This window comes from Esox lucius, chromosome 12, assembly GCF_011004845.1.
Source record: "Esox lucius isolate fEsoLuc1 chromosome 12, fEsoLuc1.pri, whole genome shotgun sequence".
In the NCBI taxonomy this organism is placed as follows: Eukaryota; Metazoa; Chordata; class Actinopteri; order Esociformes; family Esocidae; genus Esox; species Esox lucius.
The window spans coordinates 23,693,395-23,719,549 of NC_047580.1; the positions used below are offsets into that span (position 1 = coordinate 23,693,395).

At 40.3% G+C, this 26,155-nt stretch overlaps 1 protein-coding gene across 3 annotated transcripts in view; it reads right to left on the reverse strand.

Annotated features, from left to right (window-relative positions):
• The window catches only part of LOC105013726 (microphthalmia-associated transcription factor), a 30,686-nt gene extending 5,226 nt beyond the window's left edge, over positions 1–25,460 (reverse strand). The window contains exons 1-8 of one of the 3 annotated variants that reach the window (XM_010875468.5): positions 25,246–25,460; positions 12,913–13,183; positions 2,889–3,089; positions 2,675–2,770; positions 806–920; positions 563–655; positions 323–373; positions 114–189 (exon numbers count right to left, since the gene is read on the reverse strand). In XM_010875468.5, the coding sequence (XP_010873770.1) occupies positions 114–189; positions 323–373; positions 563–655; positions 806–920; positions 2,675–2,770; positions 2,889–3,089; positions 12,913–13,183; positions 25,246–25,352 (1,010 nt within the window). In that variant the 5' untranslated portion in view covers positions 25,353–25,460. Of the gene's footprint in view, positions 1–113; positions 190–322; positions 380–562; positions 656–805; positions 921–2,674; positions 2,771–2,888; positions 3,090–12,912; positions 13,184–15,301; positions 15,358–25,245 lie in introns of those variants that run through there. The other 2 variants (XM_010875467.5, XM_010875470.4) reach the window with 2 other exon arrangements.
• Between the last annotated feature and the right edge of the window lie 695 nt (positions 25,461–26,155).

Genomic DNA, 26,155 nt, shown 5'->3' on the forward strand with positions numbered 1-26,155 from the left:
ATGAAGCTCTAGTTATCATGCAGAATAGCCTAAGGTCAATGCAATGGGCCATGATATAGTGTGTCTGAAGAGAAAGACTTATTAAAATCCATGTCAACATTAAGGAAACTTACGGATCATTCGATTTTGGAATCATGGTCCCCAATTCTTTGATCCGATCATTAATGTTAAACCTCCGTCTTCTCTCAACTAGAGAAATTACGGCCAAGAAGAGAACCGTTAAACCAATCAATCAAGCAAAATGCAATAAAAGGGCAGCATAAATAAACAACCCACGTCATACTACTAAATAGACGATTATTACAGTATAACAAAGACTCACTCAAATTATGGTTATCCTTCTTCTGTCTTTCCTTTGCCATTGCCCTGACCTCTGCTTCTGCAACAAAGCAGTTAGCGTTAGGTACGATCAATGACTTTTCAAAACAAAGGCAATGGTAAATCCTTAACGCAGACAACAATTGTGCAGGAGACATCAAGTCAGTGAAGAAGACAGGCATTAGAACCTGCGTAACGTCATTCAAATGTTGGCATACATATGAACGTGAACAAACAGACGTACCTACAGGGAACCCTTCTGGCCTTTGATAGTTCTCAAACTTGCCACAAGATCCAGCCTTGTCCAGCATATGCATAATGGCTGGAGACTGGGAAACTGCAAGGTACATAACATCTTCAATGCATTTCCTCCTAATTTGGAATTACTAAATATACACAATGACATGTAAGAAGTATTTAATTTAAAAGCCTTTCCCTAATACTTTTAGCCAATATTTACATTGAATTACATGTTTTTCATGCTCACCTGAGTATTCCCTTTTGATGTTGGACAGGTTGGCAGGACAAGAATTGATGGCAAGTCCTGGAGGGGGCATTCCATGGTTACCATATATGTCCAAGAGGTTGGTGTTGGCAGCGATCTGATGAAAAAAGACAGACAATAATAAGTTAGCAGGGTCAGATAGACCAGGCAGAGATGGTGCTTTAACGTGAGTAGTTTACAATAGTCTGTAAGCACTCTACTTTCTTTGTAGACTCCTGTACTATGAAAAGGTTATACAGTATGAGTTTTCTATGAATAGGTAGACAGGTAGGCAGACAGTACAGTATCTCACATTTTTACAAATATTTGATTGTATCTATTCATGTGACAACACTGAAGAAATGATACTTTGCTACAATGTAAAGTGGTGAGTGTACAGCTTGTATAACAGTGTAAATTTGCTGTCCCCTCAAAATAACTCAACACACAGCCATTAATGTCTAAACCGCTGGCAACAAAAGGGAGTACACCCTAAATGAAAATGTCCAAATTGGGCCCAATTAGTCATTTTCCCTCCCCGGTGTCATGTGACTCGTTAGTGTTACAAGGTCTCAGGTGTGAATGGGGAGCAGTTGTGTTAAATTTGGTGTTTTCGCTCTCACACTCCCTCATACTGGTCACTGGAAGTTCAACATGGCACCTCATGGCAAAAAATTATTGTTGCTCTACATAAAGATGGTCTAGGCTATAAGAAGATTGCCAAGACCCTGAAACTGAGCTGCAGCACGGTGCCCAAGACCATACAGCGGTTTAACAGGACAGGTTCCACTCAGAACAGGCCTCGCCATGGTCGACCAAAGAAGTTGAGTGCACGTGCGTAGCGTCATATCCAGAGGTTGTTTTTGGGAAATAGATGTATGAGTGCTGCTAGCATTGCTGCAGAGGTTGAAGGGGTGGGGGGTCAGCCTGTCAGTGTTCAGACCATAAGCCGCACACTGCATCAAATTGGTCTACATGGCTGTCGTCCCAGTAGGAAGCCTCTTCTAAAGATGATACACAAGAAAGCCTGCAAACAGTTTGCTGAAGACAAGCAGACTAAAGACATGGATTACTGGAACCATGTCCTGTGGTCTGATGAGACAAAGATAAACTTATTTGGTTCAGATGGTGTCAAGGGTGTGTGGCGGCAACCAGGTGAGGAGTACAAAGACAAGTGTGTCTTGCCTACAGTCAAGCATGGTGGTGGGAGTGTCATGGTCTGGGGCTGCATGAGTGCTGCCGGCACTGGGGAGCTACAGTTAATTGAGTGAAAAATGAATACCAGCATGTACTGTGACATAATGAAGCAAAGCATGATCCCCTCCCTTTGAAGACAGGGCATCAGGGCAGTATTCCAACATGATGACGAACCCAAACACACCTCCAAGATGACCACTGCCTTGCTAAAGAAGCTGAGGGTAAAGGTGATGGACTGGCCAAGCATGTCTCCAGACCTAAACCCTATTGAGCATCTGTGGTGCGTCCTCAAACGGAAGGTGGAGGAGCGCAAGGTCTCTAACATCCACCAGCTCCGTGATGTCGTCATGAAGGAGTGGAAGAGGACTCCAGTGGCAACCTGTGAAGCTCTGGTGAACAACACAAAATATTGACACTTTGGGCCCAATTTGGATATTTTCACTTGGGTGTACTCACTTTTGTTGCCAGCGGTTTAGACATTAATGGCTGTGTGTTGTGTTAGTTTGAGGGGACAGCAAATTTACACTGTTATACAAGCTGTAAACTCGCTACTTTACATTGTAGCAAAGTGTCATTTCTTCAGTGTTGTCACATGAAAAGATATAATCAAATATTTACAAAAATGTGAGATGTGCACTCACTTTTGTGAGGTACTGTACATTAGGGCAATCATACCGTATTGGCCATCTGAAGCCCTGGGTCCATTAATCCAAGGATATCATCGTTATAACTCGATTCCAGACTAATTATGTCATCAATGACATCATCCATCTAAAACAAGTAAACAAAGGTTTGGAAAGTTGGTCGATCTCAAAGCCAGTGGAAAAACAGCGCACAGCATTTACATGCACCACATTGTACATTAGCTTGATGGCGGGTGAAGCGATACCTCTTTCTCGAAGTTGGAGTTGAGGGTGAGTAAGGCCATGGGGCTGTTGGGGGCACTGTTGCCCGGCCCTGGAGGCATGCCGTGGTCACAGGTCTGGTTGGGGCAGGGCAGGGAGCAAAGCTTGCCCAGGTAGCGCTTCACCTGCTGCTGCTGAGCCTGCTGGATGTGGTACTTGGTGGGATTCTCCAGGTGTGTTTGTACCTACAGGGATGGAGAAAGAGGAGAGGAATGGGAGAGATGTAATGTACTGTAAGCGAGAAAATCTGAACCCTAAAAAGCAGATAATGATGGGTCTTGTTGTTGTTGTGCTGTGTACTCAAGAAAGGATATCTCAATCTACCTTCCTGAATAAATAAACACCCTTGAATTTTGTTTTCCATGCAATGATGATAACAATCATATAGAGGGAAAGAAGTGCTGAAGACAAATGACAGAGAAATAAAATGATTCAAGAGACACTGTGTCTTTTAACAATGAAACAGAGTTACTGAATAAAATATAAAAATAAATGTCAGCTCAACTCAAGAACTTAACGCAAAGAAGTCCAATAAGGGTTGAAATGTTATAAAATATTTATTCTACTAGCACAATAAAAGTCATGTTAAAGAAAACAGTCAGGATTTACTTTCTTTTCATTCATATTTATGCTTTCTAAAGACAAACTCTACAATTGCCTCCTCTTGATAGCTAACTCTTATTCACAATTCATGTCATACAATCTACTCCAAATGTAAGTGATCTGAAAAATACTATTTTTAACCATATCCCAAAGGAGAAAATATAATATAATAATAGTTATCACAGGATAGTACTGGACCTACCTGATAAAGTTGGTGGTATTCAAGCGTCTCCAACATATTGCACAATTAATACTCTCCTCAAAAGATGCTTAAAACTGTTCAAATTGTTTTCCCTTTGACCGTCTATGCAGCAGATAGACTGTATCTCTCTCTACAATCTGTTGCTTTCTACACTGACAATTTGAGGAGGGAGACTTCCAGCTTGGCTTATAAAAGGCCGAAAAAAAGTAATTAGCTACGCATGTTAAAACGTTTGAGTGAGGCACAATGAACCTTTTCAAGGTTGTGTTGTTTTATGTAAAATATGACTTTATGCCTTTACTGGGCTTGTTGGATGTCACAATGGGAGTCTCCCAAATAAGGTCTTTCTACAAGCCAGGCCAGCCCACCTCCCACACCCCCCGCGTAAAATCCTAGCATACAATATTTATGGACATTACAGTGGGTGGATAATCAACTGATTAATTAACAACTAAAAACTAGTAAAGAAAACAAATGTATGACATTTGCTGATATAGTTAACAGTGTTTATTATCAGTTGTACTAAGGTATGTGTATAAAACACGTGTTGAAACTTTACATAACCAACAAAGCCATGCCTGACAAAGACAGAAAATAATTACAATATATTGTAATAATAATAATAATATATTACCATTTGATAGCTCTTTTCATTACAATCTTAATCCCTAGTAAGAATACTGATGTGCACATATAGTTAATTAACATAAACTTATTAAACCACAATGGCAATCGAGGCAGATAACTATAACATTTTAACACCCATGACACGCTTACAGAATGACGTTTGAATTCACTGGGTGGTGGTTAATGAGCTCAGAATGACCAATTGAGGGTATCACAGAGTCTGGTTGTTTGAGAAGGCTTGAGGCAGATTGAGCGCCTCACAACCCCATTCATCTCCTCAACTATTGGGTCCGCGACACAACAATCAAGCCAGACAGTCCTTTCCGCAGGCCATTTTTTGCTGGGACCATTTAACCTTGCAAATAGCATCTACAATAACAACTGGCATTACACTAGCATCAATTCCGAATATTGTGTGCAGTTACACTATAACAGCTCCGCTACACTTCAGTCCACAGTGTCAGTCATTGCCATCAGCCACTGAAACACACCGCTTGAAACCAGTAATCACTGCCAAATTGTCTAATGGGAGCTTCCAAGCTCAAGAATTGACCGTGTTAGATTACTGATGATTACTGATGATTATGATCATTGCATTTGGTTGGTTTGTGGTGTAGCAGGTAGAACAGACAATGGCAGAATGCTGATGGAAACAATATGATGCATGTAGTGTGCCTGAAGTGGGAAGTGATTTGATTCATGTAGCAAAATGCAATGCTGAGTGGAAAGTGGAATTCCCTATTTTTAGTCAATCCTAAAGGTATCCAAACTGGCATGTCCTTAAATAGCTCGCTGAGGTATTTTGGGAATTCCCCGGGGGAGAGTCACAAGTCATTTCGGGCATGTAAGCTTGTGATATCGGAAGGGGTCAAAGTTCAGAATGTGTCCCGACTAATTAGGCAATAAAACATCAGTTTCCCTCTAGGCCAGAGTCAAACCAACATGTTCATGTGCTCCGTTTCAATCAGATAATATGAGGGGAACTAATTAATCATGCATAATTGGAAAAGTCCTAAACAAACTGAAGTTATCGAGGTTGGCCTCATCAATTATTGAAGGAGCATCCGCACTGTGTACTGAGCATCACTGAAGTCATTGTTTTTAGTATTGTGCATCTACTTTCAGTTCTTTAGCCCTTTTCTATCACAGACTGAGGAAAACAGAGGATGCTTCCCTCTGACCTGAACTCTTAATGAACCTTTGTTTCCTACTCTGTCAGGAAGGCAACTCCATAATTGTGTGTGCATGTGTCTCAGCAAGCATGTGTGTGTGCTTGCATTAATGTTTTAATGGATTTGCCCAGTTAATTAGCCATTAGACTCAGAAAGTGACACACACACTAGGACCATAACAACAAATAATGAATCTGATAATAAAGGTCATTTATAGTCTGTTAACTTCTTAAATGCAGTTCAACACTAATACTGTATAGGTAAGCCATAAAACACATGCAGGTGTGGTATATGGCCAATATACCACAGCTACGAGCTGTTCTTAGGCACAACGCAATTGCAGAGTGCCTGGACACAGCCACAGTATATTGACAATATATCATAAACCCTTGCAATGCCTGATTGCTCGTATAAAGCAGTTACCAATTAAATATGGTCTGATATAATATGGCAATCAGCATTCAGGATTTAAACCAACTGATTTCTAAACAGTATTTTAATTTACAGTAAGTAACAATACATTATTGTACAGTAATGTCCTATATTTCTACATCATTCACTAATAGTTCTGACATCATTCCCACTCCTGTCCTACATCTGTTCCCACCAGGGAATACCAAGGCATACCTTACTTCAAGCCAACTCCCCTCCATATTTTTGATCAGGTCAAATTCCTCCTGCTAATGTGCACATTTCTCCACAGTGGAGTGGAGGTGGTGTGAACACTATTTTATTAATTACAGTTGATATAGCAACGTTGACCAAGGTGTTATAGAGAACAAGGTAAGTACTTATTAACAATCACCTACAAGGCTTTTTGGGCTATTTAATCATGTTTTTCTTACATATTCTAAGTACAAAAAGAACTTTAAATATTAGAAAGCATGTAAAGTTACCTGAGAAACAATGCAATGTGGTCAAAGTCGCTTATTTATAGTCACAATCTGGTTACCAAAGGTTATAACTCCCACTGAATAGAGTTACGTTTTTTAATATATTTCTATATCTACCCACAATGTAGACAAAGAGACTGTTTGCTAGAATATCTTCAAACCCAGTGGGATTCTGCATACCAACAGGCCTTTAGCACAGTTTTGATTTCTTATAGTATAGTGGGGTGGCAAGAATGTGGGCTGGAGACCAACAGGTTTCTGGTTCTAATTGACAAATGGAAAAGTGGAAGAATGAGACATGTCGACAGATCACATCTCACCAAGCTATTCTGCTTATTTTCCCATTGCTCACTCAACCTGGTAGTGTTCACTGGTATACACCAGACAAGCATACACTTCAGATACACGAGGATTCATAAAACTGTCAGAATTAGTTATTATTGTCCTTGGGTGATGTAGTATGTCCTCTTTTTCTGACTTCCTCTGTGGATCATGTTTGACACCAGATAACTATTTTTGTTTGGATAGAGAATTCAAGTTTTTTCTTTTATTATAAAGATATAGTGCAATTTGTCCTTTAAAAGATGTAGATCAACATGGCATCCTTACAGCACAGCTGTAACATCTGTGCTTCAACATCTTATTGCATTTTGCTCTGCAGAACTGTAGACTGTGTATCTGTATTTATTGGATGGGTATTTTTTTGTGTCAACTACCGATGTAAAATGGACTTCAGAAAATAAATGTGATTAGATTTTATGAAATACAGTCCTTCAGATATTTTTCTGCCCAGTATTACTCTAAATATATTTAGAGAAAAAAATCTTCTGGTAACTGGCACATGAATAATGTTGTTGATTTACCCTTTACTTGGACGTGGAAAAGCGTATTCAATGTTCAATGATATATGGCTGCAACACTGTTCTCTACATAGCCAGTGAAAATCATTTTCTTCAGATCTGAGGCAGTCAGTGGCCAGCACACATTCACACACAGGGCAGTAACTTCATAAGAGTACACCAAAGTTATTTCTTTTTCTTAAAAAAATATATTACTAAATAATGGGTCTACACCAAAATATTGCTTCCAGCTTTAATCAAAGGTCAGAACGCTAATGCGCTGTAAGAACAAACTTCATTATAAACAGTGATTTGTTTGTTTGTCTGCCTGCGTCCCATAAATTTGCCCCCCGGATTTCTCTTTTAGCAGCACATTCACTGCGCTCTCAAACACCCTCTCATACCATAGCCTGAGGGTCTGAAACTAACTACCGCAGCTCAAAGTCTGGCTCAATAGACCATAAAGTGTCTATATAAGTGGGCAAAGAGATACTATTCAACAAGCATCCTTCAATGATGCAAAAACTGACTGTTGGAGAAGTAGTTCACACATAGAAAGTATTCATTATAGATATGTTCAACAGTCAGGTGGTTAGCTGCCAACAGAGACTTCTATTACATTAACGCGTTGGCTATTAGCCAACTAGAAAGACAAATTAATGTTAACAGAGCCTGACATCAGCAGAATTGGCTGCTAACTTCTAATAATAACATTGCTTTAAAGGGAGTGAAACACTGGTGTGGCGCACAGTTGTGAGGCTGAGGAAAGCTGTAATACATGTTCTGTAGGAGAAGGCAGACAGACAGAGAGGCAAGCAGACATGATGTTAATAAGGTGCCTATCCAACTACTATCTACCCTTCTGTACCTCCTACCTCGCAAATTACCTTTGTTATAATATCAAACAACACCATCCATAGCCTTACAATTAGAACCACAAATCTGCTTGCATTTAAAAAAAATCTTGAATGATTGGTTCCCATCCAGTTGTTGGGTTTCACTCACATCATTCCAACACTGTTGTAATACAGAACTGTGCATAACTCTTAAGCCACTCCGAGCATTTCAAATTAAAGTAGAAGTGTTTTAATTTGTCAAAAAAAATATACACTATATAACATTGACGTAAACATAGCATTTTTTTAATAAAGTACTTTGGCGTGCCTTTGCTTAAATTGCAACACTGAAGCAATTCACTTTTGTAGGCTGTTTTGTAGTCTTGTGGTAACTTCTTCCCATATTTTTCAGGACTTGCAATAACTCTTCTTATGACTGCTTTTTGTTTATGCTTTTTGTTTTTTTGGCAGAATTGTTTTTCTGCACTTCACAGTAGGCTGCAGACAGGCATCAATGTATTTCCATCAACTACTCTTCTAAAATACTGCCATCTTTGTAAACAAAAACTATTACATATGGACTCATTGCTCGATGTTGTGTTTCTACTTAGAGTCAAAGTGCATATTTTGTTGCCAGGTGACTGCAAAATGCTGAGCAAGCACTTTCCTTCTGTTCCTCGATGAAGTGTCCTTTAAGTATTGTTTATCAGATGAAGACAGCAGTTTGGGTTTTCCACTGAATTTTCTGTCTTCCACTTGCTCAGTTTCTTAAAGTGACCATGTGTCACATCTATAGATGTATGCATAGTGCTTCATTAATGCACAACTTTGATGCACTGTGATCCAAAGTAACAAATTATTCTTTCTCTCAAAGGATGTCAAGTTCCTTTTGTTTCATGTTTATTGGCATCCATTCTAATGCTACATTGTCCTTTTCCAATCAAATAAACAATTAATGTCCAAATAAATACTACAGCTTTAAACAATTTTCCCAGGTGGTCTAAGATGTGTCAGTGTGATTGAACCGAATCCTATAAAGATGACTGAAAAACCTTTTTTATTATCATTATTTAGTAAAATATAATAATGTTTTATTAGGCAATGGTATGTTCTATGATATGAGCTGCAGAAGGGGGTTTGTGAATACTAAATTATATCCACATATTGTTTAAATAAATTGAGCTAATACCAGTTTCTTACCTGACAAAGGTAAGTAAGGTATTTCCTGATAAAAAAAAAGACAGTAACACAAGTAACAATATTTGCAAAATCATAATAAATGTAAATAATAATTTGGATTATAACACAACCTTAACAAGGAGCAAAGGAAAATGTGCAATTGTACATTAACTGAAACGCAGATTGGACAAAATGGCACAATGGTTGCTTAGTAAAAATGTATTTAACTTTGATACAGAAAAACTACATTTCAAATAACATCCAGAAAAGAATTGGAATCAGTCCAGGTTCTTTTATTTACGGTTCTTATGAGGTACCGTAACTTCCATGAGAGAAAAACTATTAACTAGGAAGTTATGAGATATCATGGATCATTCACACTTGATTAATGGGACTTTTTTTTGCTAGAATAAAAGAAACATTAAATAATCTTTTTTCTAAAACAAAGCAGAGTTCTGTTCTGCAGCTCGTGGGGAGCACCCATCAATACAGTCCTCAGGTCACAGTTCCTCCCCAATAATTGTTAACGACATCCTAAAGAGAACAGCACACACCCATTATTCTGGCATCTCAGTTTGGGGAGGGGTGGCTGGGGACGAGGGCTGGCGACAAACAAAGATTTGTCTTTTTTTTTTTACTTGTGTGCTTTCGACATTCCATGATGCCCCTAGCTAGATACATTAACAGGAATTTTCCATCCCCTATCAGACAAACAGAATAGGATACATTGTGTGACGGTTTTAAGACATTAACATTCAACCACTTAACAGGAACAATAATACTAACAGCTGGAGACCAGGATAGTACTGTGCAGGAACATCCATAAACCTCCAAATAATCTTGTCTACAAGTGAGGTCAGAACAATATACATCCACTGGTTTATACACACCCACTAGTTAATTATTTTATTATCATTATCATATTCTGCGACAGTGACCATGCATCATTGGGAAGTATTTAGAGCGTTATGATCAGGTTTTAATGTTCATGACCAGATAGCCTGCAGATAAATGCAAACTGTGGTGTTACTGTGCAAAATAAAGTCATGTTAACTTTATATCTTTAGCTGTAGAGGAGCTCCGACCAGTTCTAAGAAAAGCTAGTAATGGAAAATGTCTGCTTGTTAAAGAAACATCCACACAAAGACCTTCTTTGTCAAGGTTAGTTTTTAAAAACACGCTAAAACAGTTTTCTTCCCTACGGAAGACTACAATGACACAGCATTATCCACGTACAACGTGCATGCAGTTTGTGATGCTATTCGTTCAAGAAAATACTAGTATGCTGTAATTGCTTATCAAATAAGGTATAGAAGCACTCAATGGTTCCCAATAAGGCTGACGAAGTCCTCGTTGTTTTCAAAGATAAGCTGTATGCACGCAAGTTTGTTCTTCTATTAATACATTCATATTTTCACTAAATCCAGAAATGAAGTTGAACCCTTTTAGAAAATTATCTTACATACATTTCAAAGCTAATGTTTTTTCCCCTTAAATACACCATGGAATGAAAGCAGTGGGGCTAATTACGAGCATTCTTCACTGAATTAGTGCTAGGGTGTGTGGAAAGACTGTGCTTGCCTTTGTCCTCATCCCCAAACTGATCCTGTACTTATTCCTCTAAAGGTCAGGGGTCACTTAGTTAATTAATGATCCAATCAGTCTTTAGACAAACTCATCTGAGCTTAATGTTTTCACTTTTAAGGTCCAGCATCTCCCTCTGCCTGGTACCCCTAAGCTAATTTTGTGTAATTTTGTATGGACTGTGCTAATCTAGTCACAGACAGGCGAGCAGGTTAACCCTGCTCTACCATGCTTAGTGCTAGGCAGAAACAGGCCTTTCATTTGGGGAATTTCAACCACTGAAGAATGAAGCCTGTAAGCTTGGACACCAAATCATAAAAATGCCTTATCGTGCTCTTTCATGGGGGTATTTTAAATCTTTCAAAGAGCTAAAGATTACAAAACATAAGCTAAGCAATGTTTATGTTGTATGTGGAGGTTTTAATGGTTGTATTTGCTTGGCATGTGTGGACCCGTGCCTCACACATTCAGTGTGATAAGAACGGAGCAGTATTTCTATAATCACTGCTCTTTCTACTATTTTGTATTATATTAATACTTTATGGTATACAGCTTCGAAAAAATTTTGAGAGACAATTGCACCTTTTTCTTTCCTTTCCAAAAAAGTTGAAAAGGAAAGTTTTGAGTGAGGAACAGAAGCGTTCAATTTGCAGTGGTCTCTTAATTTTAACCCTTCTGTTCCTCACTCAAAACCTTCCTTTTCAACTTTTTTGGAAAGGAAAGAAAAAGGTGCAGTGGTCTCTTAATTCTTTATTAAATAAAGCTGTATTAAATAATGTTTTTAAATAATGTAAGAAAAGCTATAACTGGAAATCACAACAACCTACACATTTTCTAATAATCTATATAAATATATACTTTAGTACCAATTTTAAAACACAGCTATCACAATAAATAAAAAGTGAGTTGCCATAATAAATTGTAACAGCACTTGTGTGCATGAAAACAACATTCACAAACCAAAATAGTTATGAATGGCCTTCCCAGAATCCTATGTGCGTTACTGTTTAGAAAAAAATTATCCCAACGGTCACACAGCTTTTCTACTCCTAAATTAGTACACTAGTTTATAGTAAAGTACATATTTCAGAATCTCCTTGGTTTAATAATGAGTGGACATGGAGACAAGTGCAAAAGTAGTCAGAAATGACACGCTCTTCACTAAACTCCTCAAAATGAAGTGGTATTTTTATTGTTTATGCTATAACGCGACAATGTTCTGTATCACTGTGCCATTCAAACGTATAATTGTGTTATTATCTCATCTGATTTCTCTCCCTATTTTCTTTAGAGGAAAAGAAGATATTTCCCATAAATAATTAATCAGAAGTGTTGAAAACAACAGCAAAAGAAACATCAGAAATGACTACTCATGTATGCAAAATACTTTACATATTACATTAAGGACTCTACCTCAATGAAGAAAAACATTATTTAATCCGGGACATTTTTGTAGAATAGGCAGATTTTTATATTTGGCAAAACCATAAAAAAGACAAATAAATATAATGCAATCTACAAAAGAACTTACCAAATGTATCTTTGTTTTGTTGGATGTACTCTCATGAAATATAGTATGGTAGAGTATTGTGGTAGTTAGTCTCACTCTCGGTCTCCACTAGCTTTCAGAAAATGTGCAACAGCCTCAAGTCCCCCAAGCAGACTAACACGGAATCAAAGCTAAGAAAAGATGTGAATGTTGCTGAGCAAATAGGATTAAAGATGGTTAAACCCAAATGGCTGCAAGCACAGCATGCATTAAAGAGGAATTCCCTCATGAAAGATAATCCCCATATGCCTTTTAACACACTTGACTCACCCCAATGTTTCTTACACCCCATCATAGTAAACCGTGCCTGTTTGAATGTACAGAAGATTCATGATCAAGCTGCCAATGTCACCGTCTAACCCAAAGCACCATCGTCTGAGAATGTATACCTGCATCCAGAGGCAGCCGTAAGACACGGGTAACATTCACGGGTGTCAGATCCCACCGTGGCAGCCAGTCAGAGTGGGGGTGGGGTCAACTGAGTCATCCAGTGTGAGGGACCGAGGACGATTCCTCTTGCTTACCTTGAGCACCTCCACGGGCAGCTGGGATGCGGGCGGCAGGCTGGGGGGCACACTGACATCGATGGCCGGCGTCTGGGTGTGGCTGTGGGCGTGGCCGGCGGTTGTCTGGGGGTAGTGCGAGGCGGAGGAGGCCTGGCGTCTCTGCTGCTCCCGCCGCTCCTGCTCCTGGAGCTGCTCGCGCATCAACTGCTGCCGCAGCAGGATCCGTGAGGTCACAGCCGAGGAGCCCAGCGGGGGCTTGGAGGAAGAGCATGCCTGGTCTGCCGGGTTACTGTGGGAGAGGAGGGAGTCACTGTAGTGGGTGAACAGTGAAAGAGAGCTCATAGAAAAGAGGAGTATTGGGGTCCCCAGTGCTGCGATCAGGAAGAATATCTATTTTGTCTTTTAGATGGTGGCAGGAGCTGCTAGACTGAACGACAACTTTTTTCTGCAGAAGAAAAGCAAAACCTCACCCTGAAGAGGAATCTTAATTCATCTCCTTACTGCCTAGCAGTCTGTAAAATGTCTAAATGTAGCCAACATCCTATACAAAATCAAAGCAAAGAATCAGCCAGTTTCAGTTCTCCATTTGTTGTAAAATTAGACACTTGCTTTTTCCAGACAGAATCCTGTTGCAGGCCTAAAATACAGAGGGTGTGTTGGAGCAGAAGCTGTCAGGATGAAGCCTTCCCAGAGTGAGTGATCCTTCTGATAAAAACCTCTGCAAAACATCTCGCCAATCCAGCTGTGCAGTAATCGGACTAATTAGCCAGTCCAGTGAAATGCAGCCCAGGTTTACAGCCATCACCCTGCACTGAGCTTTCCACATACCATAATTCCACTTTATTTTATATAAGCTCATTGTCTAAAGTCAACTGCTGTTAAAAAAAAAAATATGTTCACATGCCACAAATGTGCTGCATAAAAGATATTCTTACTTCATACTTGAATAATTCAAACACCAAAAAGAGGTTATTAACCTTGAATAAGCATGGCACCAAATGTTCATATTGTAGCCGTTATGAGAGGGGATAAAATCTTTAATGGCTCGATTTGAACATGGAGGAAGTACAGTCTGTGCATTTTCCCCATTTTCGCAAACTGATTATGACTTGTCTGGAGCATGTGAATCATCTCCTTTGACATGCTGTGTTTGAGAGACCTGATGACTGATTTACACATGACTAAAACACTTCCTGTGGTTGACAACGCTCCTTGTTGCACTGCATTTTGTAACTCTGCAGATATCATCCAGCTGTGGAGCTGCTATGCCCTTTAATCAAGTTCCCCACCATCCACTCTCCGAGACACAAAAATCAGCAACAGTTGATTGTCAGATCTCGCACGTGCAGCGTTTACATGCAAACTTTTCGCAGCGGGTAAACCGTGCGTATATATAGTACGTTTCTATCATCTTCCACCACTGAATGAGCCAAACTCTACTAAGGCAGGCACCAGATTCCAAAGTGACCAATGCATGTGTATGTTCTGCCCTCACTAACACACTGACCGCCCGCCAGAGGGCTCTACACCCAGTTGTTGCTAAGCAGAATACTAAAACACATAAAAAGACCTCTTGTCTGGTTTCCACTATTGTGTGCACACACCTCCTCTCTGAGCATGTGTATCAGGAAAAACAATAGCAGCACAGTCTGGCATGACCCCACCCCCCCCCCCCCCCCCTCCGGCTGAGAGGTTTGTGGAGAGAGAGAGAGAGAGAATTCTCCTGGACTGGAGGAGGTTCCATGTTTGCGGCCCACCCTCTCACACCTTAATGACCTGCTGTCTGAAAAAAATTCTTGGTCGACAATCTAGCTTTACAATGGATAATAGCCTAACAACGCAGAACCGTGCTAATCCCTGATTCAAATAATAACACTCATAGTGGAAATACAGCCAACAACACATGGCATGGCATATGTATGCACTTTGTGCTCCATCTGCAGACATGATAAGCGTGCTATTAGCAGAGACACGTTGTTCATATAAAGAAGCATATCCCCAGACAACTTCTAATTGTCCTTCAAGAATAACAGAAAATCGTTCCTATTTCCAATTGCATATCTGTATTATGAACTGCATATGAGTTCCAAAGAAAACTAGACACACCAAAGTTTTCAGGGCATTCTGGCTATAGTATTTGGTTAAATAGCACAACATGTCTGTCCCAAAAACATGAGCAGCCAACCCACTAACTGAAGTTATTCTTACTGCCTAGAGAGTGCTATTAATAGACATAGAGGAATTGTATTTATAGTCCTAATGCACGTTTCACTATGCACACACATTCACCTTCTCGGTCTTTCTAACATAGTCACACACAAACACACGCACACCCAACTCGCTAACACAAATAAGCATTAAACACACCTGCACGCACACATAGCACCATGGAGACGCAGCGACTTACAGGTGGCTGGTGTAAAAGGAGCAGGGTCTGTGCACTTGGACTCCTAAGGCCTCCATGTTTGTTTGTTTTTCCTGAAGGTGCATCAGCTGCCCTTGGAGAGCAGTGAAAGTCATGCTGCCAGTGCAGCCCTGTTAGTGAGTCAGAAGGGGGAGGCTCCAGGCCACGGCCAGGAAACTCCAACCCCCACGAAGAGCTGCCCAGAGAGGAACAGCCCCATCCTGGCCACACCAGTCCACACACAGTGACAGAGGAACAGCCCCATCCTGGACACACCAGTTCACACACAGTGACAGAGAAACAGCCCCATCCTGCAAACACCAGTCCTCACACAGTGACAGAGGAACAGCCCCATCCTGGCCACACCAGTTCACACACAGTGACAGAGGAACAGCCCCATCCTGGACACACCAGTTCACACACAGTGACAGAGAAACAGCTCCATCCTGGCCACACCAGTCCACACACAGTGACAGAGGAACAGCCCCATCCTGGCCACACCAGTTCACACGCAGTGACAGAGGAACAGCCCCATCCTGGACACACCAGTCCACACACAGTGACAGAGGAACAGCCCCATCCTGATCACACCAGTTTACACGCAGTGACAGAGGAACAGCCCCATCCTGGACACACCAGTTCACACACAGTGACAGAGGAACAGCCCCATCCTGCAAACACCAGTCCTCACACAGTGACAGAGGAACAGCCCCATCCTGGCCACACCAGTTCACACGCAGTGACAGAGGAACAGCCCCATCCTGGCCACACCAGTCCACACACAGTGACAGAGGAACAGCTCCATCCTGGACACACCAGTCCTCACGCAGTGACAGAGGAACAGCCCCATTCTGGACACACCAGTTCACACGCAGTGACAGAGGAACAGCCCCATCCTGGACACACCAGTCCACACAGTAACAGAGGAACAGCCCCATCCTGGCCACACCAGTCCACACACAGTGACAGAGGAACAGCTCCATCCTGGACACACCAGTCCACACACAGTGACAGAGGAACAGCCCCATTCTGGACACACCAGTTCACACACAGTGACAGAGGAACAGCCCCATCCTGGTCACACCAGTTCACACACAGTGACAGAGGAACAGCCCCATTCTGGACACACCAGTCCACACACAGTGACAGAGGAACAGCCCCATCCTGGCCACACCAGTTCACACACAGTGACAGAGGAACAGCCCCATCCTGGACACACCAGTCCACACAGTGACATACTGGGGTTCAATACTGGGCTATCAAACACTGATTGAGGTACTTAGATTGAGCTCTGGATAGCAACCTTCCATCGAGGATACTTGTGTGTATCCTACTGTGAAAGAGTTTTGGATAACATTTTGCGTTGTCGGAGGTGAAAAACATGGGTATTAAATGATGGTCTGTGGTCAAAGATCACTAGGCACTTGTTGTAAGAGTAGGATTGTTAACGCTGGTGTACATTTCCAATCTGGTTATTTTTGTAGTTTTTTAATGTTATTTTACCAAGTGAGCATGCTAAAGAGATATCTTTATTTACAGTAAAGGGATTAGAATCAGTGACCATTCATTTGCTGGCCCAATAATCTCAATTTGCTACCCGTTATCATGCCTACCTAATAATCCCTAGTTTCCAATGTAGTCATTCATCGATCGTGTCTGCTAAATGACTTAAAAAACTTTATTTTTTATTTTCATTTGTTTTTGATACCCATTCTTTGCTGTTACTTCAAGATTATATAATAAACTGGAAACAACTTGAGATCACTATAAATCCACATCTGGACATTCCCTTTTGTTTTAGCACGGACAAACACGGACAGTCAGTAAAGAATGTTACTCCCAGTCGAGCACCAGAGAGGCAAAAGGTCTGTACATATAATGTAATAAAGGAGAGCATGTTGTAAATTAGCAGTAGTCAGGAATTGTACATGCTGCAGCTGTAAAGCCTACAGCCTACACCAATGGACCACCCTAGACCAATAGACTACCCTAGACCAATGGACCTCTGTAGACTCATAGACCAGTCTAGACCACAGTAGACCAATAGACCACCCTAGACCAATAGACCACCCTAGACCAATAGACCAGCCTAGACCAATGGACCAGCCTAGACCAATGGACCACCATAGACCACAGGAGATTATGGACCACCCTAGACCAATGGACCCCCCTAAGGCACAGGAGATTAGAAATGTCATTTTCTCAGCAGGTTTAGTCAACACCTCCATCCTCTCCTTCCTTATGTGGGGAAGTGGACAGCTTGTTTGAAATTAAACAGTCCTTCCCTACTCATGCATAAGTAGGAAAAACTATTTTTGAAGGCGTGGAATCGCAAAATATGATTTTAAGCTCTGACTAAACAACAATGGGTGGAATGGGGGAATAGCAGATGAACTCGTCCACAAAAGACTACAAATAACTTTCCTCAACCATTTCCGTGTCACAGAGAGGACAAAAGACAGAATCCCAAAAGAGTATCTCCACAGGAATTACCCCCTGCTTCTTTCCCCCCACCAGAGGGTGCACTTCCTCCTCTGGTCCACCTTCCCAACCAATTTCTCCGAATCACAGAGCAGGTGTCTTGGTTGGATCAGGTGTTCCCGACAGCAACACAGTGTCCCTGCTGAAGGTGGTGTAGAAGAGCAGTAATGAAACAGTTGGCAGCTCCGCTGCACACTGTACCGAACCTCCACCTACCAAACCCCACTGTTCCAAACACAGCCACCTGCTAGCCCATACATCTTTCTACTTCACACTCTGTGGAGTAAATACCACTACTATTCATATCCCTGACTATTTCAATGGTAAAATGTGCAGTTGAAATAGACTGTTTAAAAGTTACACAGAAACATTGACTACAGTAAGGAGACATCATCGCATATAAAAATGACCATGAAAATACTATGAAGAACACAGTAAAGAAAATATCTGCCCTTTCAAACAGTGCTCTGAAAAGAAAAGTACAAATGAAAACATTTATATGTATATATTCCCTTGCTAACAAATCACACATGGCACCCACAAACTGATATTTATTTTACGCAATATATAGAGCAGTAGAATTTTAACTTCAGGGGAATTGTCAGGCAACTAAAACTTTCCAGGGGGTGTACTTACTTTTCACATCATAGTACGTTATCCCATAAAATCAAAACAGCAAGTTGCTAACTATCACAAGAGATAATGGGGGTTTTGTTGTCATAGTTACGGGATGGGAAGGACCAGCTGCGATAATTTGAACTTGTCGGGTCCTATTTCTGTAATTACATTTCATGCCATTCATGAGTCTCTTCACTTGTTTACAGTAGCATGGCCTACTTCAGTCCAGCCTGCCTTCCCCTTTCTGTGTGGGACGGCACTCTTAAGAACGAGAAAAAACAACAGCAACAACAGGAAAAGATTTAAGTGGCCAGAAGCTTTTCCAGGTTTCAGAACTGTACCCACTGCGTCACCATCAATGCTACATAGACATTTCCCCAGAATTAGCTCATTCTCTACTCCTTTGCGCACTTCACAACATTCCCGATAAACGTTGAGAAGAAATTCCAATGTTTATTCATATTACATTTTAATAAAGTATGTATATGTCTGTATAATAAATTTATAATAACGTTCCGTACTAAAACTTGGAAAATGGGTCCGATCCCCATAAAACATTGTATGTTGCATCCATGTGCCCGCTTCTTTAAACACTATACTTTCCATCAGTCGAGCTAAAACAATATGGTTGCTATGAGCCAATGAGCCAACAATGCCAGTGTTCAGCCAAACAAAAGGGATTTAGGTGTTTTTAAGAAAACTTTTAAATGCTGAAAATCCTTCATGGCGTAGGCAGCATTCAGATAATATCACTGCTGCTTCATGCAGAATGGTGGTCCTGATTATTCATCCCCAAGAGGACTAACGTTACCATGGCAGCATCACTGAGGACCACTACCATCTTGAAAGAGTTAAAGAATGATCACAATTCGATCAGGATCATCAGGACAAGCCTTGCCTCAATGAACAAACGGCACTGCAGACTCAGGAGAGTCGAAGACCGATACATCTCGCCCATATATTTCCTGGACAACAACTATGACTCTGTCTGACATCCACCGGCTGTGACCATGCCGTTTCAAATACCTGGTCGCAATGACACAGGTGAACTGAGAGGCAGTGTCTTGAATTCCACTCCACTCAAAGGCCATAACACAATTACGTTTTTTTACTTGAGCATCCTTTGACACTTGAAATCCACAGGTTGATCATCTGGGTGATAGAAATGACATTTGAAGGTAATATACACAGCCCTAATTTGCTGACAGGATGGACTAGGGCCCACCCCTTCACCCACATGAACAGTCATTTGTTTATTACAATCAGATATACTTTGGGATACCGCAAAATAGGCCAAAAGTGTTTTTATATCAAAAGAAGAACTGAAACAATATGATGAATTTAAACAATTTGTGTAGCTCTCACTGAAACACAATCGGAAATACAATTATGTAGTGTCTAGCTAGGTCAAAAGTCACGCCTCACTAGTGACATGCTCCTCAAATTTTCCTTGACAGCCTCAATGCATTCAACAGTCTGCTACTATACAGAAAAATGTTATAAATGTAAATTTCAGCCTCAAGTCCGAAGGTCCTATAATTGATATATACTAGAACATTCTAGGTTAACACTGGATTTTTCTGACATAAAACATAAGGACTTTGGCTTGCATGTGTTCTGGAACCTCTGTCCAGTAAAGTGTCTGGATCGGTGGGAGTAAAGATGTAGTCATAATGATTACGCAACCAATGGGTTGGCTAGTATCTCACTCCAGCACCTGTCTGTGTCACTCAGAACCCATCGGATCCTCATTCTGGATCCAGAGGCACAACCCGGTCCTGGCCTCCCTCTTTGGCGTGTGATAACTCCCAGGAACTGAATAGCACAGTGTTCCTGAATTATACAGTATGTCCTTTCTGTGCGTAAACCTTTCCATTTGATGCCACCAGGTAAACTTTGCCCTATATGTATTTCAATGACCATGTTTAGATGTGGCTTTTTGCCAGACGATGGCGTCAATCCCGGCATGATATGCTCTTTGATATTATATTAGACTTCCAGGTCAAATGGGGTTAGAGGGAGTCGATAAAACCATTGCTTTTGGGCACATACAGTAGACTGTCTTTGGAGAACACATATCTGCTTGTCTTATAGACCCATTTTCACTACACAACAACGAAGTCATTCTTGGAATGCGCAAACACTTTTTGAATGCAGAAATAAACCGTATGCATCTTGTCTTGACAGCCTGGAGAAGTCCCATTATCATCATAAAGCCACTATACATGGCTTTCATGACACAGTCTGTGTCTTGAAGCAAATTAAGCTCAATTTGACCTCAGATCATTTAATGTTTGTTCCAGACAGCGGAGAAATCTATTTTGCCTCCTCTAACCATAATTATTAATGACAGGGAGAACGGGAGATTAATTCCATTGATTCTATACAAATAAGTAATATTTGCCTCCTTTGCTTGACTGAGGAAAACTTATAAATCTTTTCAGATACCTACAAGTTTCAAAAAACCTCTGCATTTGAAATAGCAAACTCTTATGTGTAATGGGTGCATTAAGTCCTCCACTTCAGGGAGGTGTGTGTCTCATCTATGAAGCGTTTAAATCTGTTAACCTGTTCTCAACATATGTGATCAAGGCAAAATGAGACATGGAACTAGATATAGAAATGTCTATAGCAGACTGGGAAGATAACTGACCAAGGCTACAGCAACACGATTCCCAAAATCTAGAACTCTCCCCACCCACCTGGCCACCCGCATATCAGTCTGTATCATTGCCTTCAAAGATAGACTGAACAGGTGGTATTTGAGACTATCCTTACACCTCAGATTAGATCAGCCCATTTTTTTATAAAACAGAAATGAAAGGCTATATAGTTAAAGTTGAGGTGACAGCATATAGCCTAATATTTATGTCAACTTCCCTCTGCATGTGTGAGCCCACTGGTATGTTCATCACATTAAATGTATATCACAATCAGAATCACCTTTAATTCTAACAAATACACAAATTATTGCATGTCAACACATATGGACAGAATACACAAAATCTATGCCTTATCTCTCAACAGGATGAGCTTCCCAAGAAAAGTATTTTTGCTTTAACAGAATGTCTTTATTTATTCTATACATTTGTATCTGTTCCCCTTTAAATGTCCTGGGAACTGACAACACCAGGCCGCTTTGCATTTGAGGTGTCATATCCATTTCTAAATTTGTAGAGCTAATTTACACCACATAGGAGACAAGTTTCATCGTCTGTGTCATGTCTATATTAAGCACAAACAGCTCTGGCTCTAGCCCTGAGTCTGAAAGGGATTGTTGGGCTTTCTGTTTGAAAATCTTTCTGATATAGCAAGAAACTGAACTAAGGTCTGTCAGTAAAAAAGGTAATGTAGCAACAATGCATGTATGTCCTGTCAGATAAGCGATGTGAAAATGACTGCCCTGAATGTTTGGCCTTCTGTCGTAGGCAATAGGAATGCACTACTTTTATTGGTCCATTCTCACGTGCTGAGGAAAAGCTAGAAATTGAATTAATTCATGCATTTCAGACAATTGGAGATTCACACAGAAGTCACAAAAAATAAATGTACAATAAATCACAACTTAAAACATAACCAGAGACTGGCTAGCCATTTTATTTATATTGCTATGAGGGTCCAGAATAATGATCTAAATAAAAGAAAATACAATTCAGGTCATAAATTTGTAACAAAGGAATGTAACAAACTGAAACAGAATTGTGTTTAAAACAATAAAAAAAGTAATTAATTTTTGAAATAGGAAAAACCAATACTTCATGGCAAAATGATTTGTATTCGGTATTCTGTCCCTACGTGTTGATACACCAAGTAAAACTATGAGTATTATGATGTATAACTTAGTTCCACAATAAGCCAAGATTCAAAATGGTCAAAAGATGATTGGGTCCAACACAAATACGCTGTTGGAAATCTGCACACAGAAGAGCACTGTCATGTTTAGACTGCATGGAAGACACACACAACTTCTCTATCTTTGGGAACTTCTGTTACGGTCACATGTCTTCACCACTAAGCACAATAATGAAGTGATACAGAATTACCAGACAAAAAAAAGACAACATTGCTTTTAACAACTTCCTGGCAATAGGCATATACACAGCGTTGACAGGCATTTTAGACCACCACTCAATGCAATGCTTGTCTCAGTCAAACAAGCGTCACAGTAGGCATCCCTATAAACTATGCCCTTACACAGAATGCCATATTAAGGTATAAGGATTTAAATGTCTTGAGAATAGAACATTCCCAGTTATTAGTTCATTTTAATTGTACACAGAGATACATAACCAACAATTCAGCAAAGGCCTGGACCCCAGGCAACAGAGGGGTGAAAGGTCACGTCCAGCTAACAGACCTGACTCAGCTCCCTGCTCTTTGTTCAGCGCTGGGGACGGAGAACAACATATCAATGCAAATGGCACACTAATAGGTAAAGTGTAAACTGTTCAGAAAATGTCTATATATTTTCCCGGGTTTACGTAAATAAGGTACTGTGCAGTGGAAAGTAGCCCTACAATATTTCTCATCGGAAATATGTTATTTAGATTCTCTTACTAGGTCTTTATTAATAAGGGACAGTTAAAATTCTGTCCATTATTAATAAAGCTGGTATAAAATAGGGGAGAGTTGTCTAATTGGTTTTACATTTTTATTTTGGAGAGTGTTGTTTTTATTGGGCACAGGGGAGTGTCTTGTGTTTTTCCCTACATTACCTACTTCACAGTGAGGACATGAGACGTAACCCAAAAAACTCCCCTAGTGATCGTTAGTTTTGGGACAGTGCAATGATGCCATACACACTAGCCTACCCCACACTGCAATAAATAAGCACATTGTTTTCAAATGAGTTGCATTCAGTACAATACTGTTTTAGGCTGAAAGTGTAAACAGTATGAAAATGTGATTTGTATATCGACAGAATATTATACCTAGAAAGGTACAATAGCGGGCCAGTCTGGCAGTTTGTTACTGATGCCCTCTCTGTTGTGGTTCAACATTCTCCCAAGTTCTTTTATATAGTGTGGCCACAAAAGCCTATACCCCCAGCAGGCCCAGATGTTCAGGAAACTTTACTGGGGTTTGGCCTTTCTGACTTGAGCAGCTATTCCTCTGCCTATCCTAACTCTTCTTTACAGCCTGGTATGCGAACTTCAGGGGGTGATGGCCTAGATCGCAGTGTTTCCCAATCCTGGTCCTCGGGACCCAAAGGTGTGCACATTTTTGTTTTTGCCCTAGCACTCACACACCTGTTTTAAATGTAGCCCTACCACTTACAAACTTGAGTGACGTAATCAACCAATCACCAGGTCTTTCATTTTAATCAGGTGTGTGAGTGCTTGGGCAAAAACAAAAAAATGCACCCCTTTGGGTCCTGAGGACCAGGATTGGGAAACACTGGGAGAGCATCAATTGGGGTTGCGCTCCCCCATCCAGGACATCCATCCAGAATGATGCTGGATGAAAGCCTGCAACATTTTTAAGGACCACCAGCCATGAGCTGTTTATTCACCTACTGAAAGCTACTGTAGAAAGGGACTTTACCAAAACATAGGGTATTGTACTATGGGCTCTGAGTTTCTATCTAAAAGGCATCAGACAGCTGAATACTTGATATGACTACCAACACCAACTCTGCTCAACTGGTCATGTATACATGGTTATATGATGTGCATGGTTGATGTGGTATATGACTAATATAACACAGCTTTAGGCCTTAGGAATGATGAAACTTGGGATAAAGCCCTAAGCCGTGGTATATTAGCCTGTACTAACCCCCAGGGTGTTGCTATTATAAACCAGTTACCAATGCAGTAAAATATATTTTTGGTCACACACATAAATGGTCCAATACATTACAGCTTTAACGCAATAACAGCTTTAACGCAATTTGCATTTAAGGTTTGTACAACTCTGTTATAGTTAAAAATACAGCATCTGCATGTTGAAAAACAGACCTCGGCCTGACAGATAATTCTGATAATAGTGTAATGAAACAGGCAGGTAGAGCGAGCTGGACCACGGTGGTTGACGAACCCTGAATTCTTCGGCCCAGCCGTGTGGCATAAGCTGTGACATTAATCAAGCTAGAAGTCCAGTTGATATCCATGTTTATAAACAAATATCTCCTACAGTTTTGGTCGTAATTCATTTTTTATAAGGGAGAGTGACCATTTTTAACTGTACGGGGTAGGGTCATGATGCGAAAATATTTAATGTTGGGAATGTTTTCATTGTGAACTCGAAATGAACCATACATCCCTTACAGTACATACCGAACTGTTCCTAAAATCAATAATAGCCTTTTCATAATTCACGGATGCCTACAACTGATGCACATACTGATGAGTTAAGCTAGTGAATATAGTGACACATAAAAATATTTACCTAGACACTTCTTGACATTGTGATGTCACTTACATGGCAACGACATTTCTCTTCCAAAATAAAATGCATTATGTCTACAGACATTAAAACCAAGACAAACACTATATAAGACACTGGTCTGGCTGTTAAAAATCAACGAACAAACAAACTTAACGCTAATATTTGAAGTTGCATATTGACAAGACACCACCCAAGTGTTGCATAACTAAATGTGCAGTACAAGAGCTATAAGGAATGAAACGCAAACAATTCCATTGGACCAGCTGCGATATGATTAGCCCACATCCTACCGTGCTGATCCTCACGAAAGTCCGTCAAATGTGGAAAAAAATGTAACGTAATTATATCCAACCCGCAAAAAAAAAAAAAATCAACAATTATTATAACTTTTGACAACATGGCTGTAATAAAAAAACTTTTTATCGTAGGAAATAGCAGTACACATAGGCCAAATCACTGACCTGTTTTTTTTCAAAGGCTGACTCTTCAATTCGTAATACGTTTTTGGTTCCTCTTGAAACTCTTCACCAACCTCAAAGTCGGGAACTATACCCGATTCCGCTTGCATACTTGCGGCTGTCAACTTCTTGACAATATCAAATTATAAAGAAACCAACGATGTTATGGCCACCTCTCTAAAACACTCGCAGTACCAGCCAATGAAAACAAAAACCGTCTTGCCCTAAGACTGAGCGCTCAAACGGAGTAGACAAATATGTAGTTCTTGTAAACCCGGAATCGCTCCCGTAGAAATGAGAGTTTATTGGAAAGAGAACTACAAGCACCATGATACCATAGTCCACAAGTCTGTCGTTTTGATCTGTCAATGTCAGCAGCTTTATCATTGACTGCAACATCCGATGGGATTTCACCGAATGTTACTCTGCTGAATAGGTAAATCACCGGAGCAAATCTACATTGTTTCAATATACAACTATCAGTATTCGTTCTTAAAATTTGCTCATATTTAAACCAACATATTTCTACTCGTAGTCTACTTTCCTCACTGCAATAGGCAGGTGAACTACAGTGTATCTATAACTCTAATGTACAACATAGTTCTACAGCTATTTACACTGTATATGCTCTGTAATAATGTACTCTGTTACTACATTGTAAATACCATGTCGAATCACATTGCACGCACATCATATCAGATGATTGGGACTATTCCATTAACTTCCTACTTAGCCTTGTTAATGGCATTGACCCGAATAGTGACAATGTTGGAAATCTCCTGTTTGTTGTTTTTTGATGATTAGAGAAGAACATGGAAAAACATAATATGATATTTATTCCCTCAACTATTGTAGGCTATTAAACGAGCATGCACCCTACTGCGCTTTCGCAATATTTCTAAAGTCTGTTAGG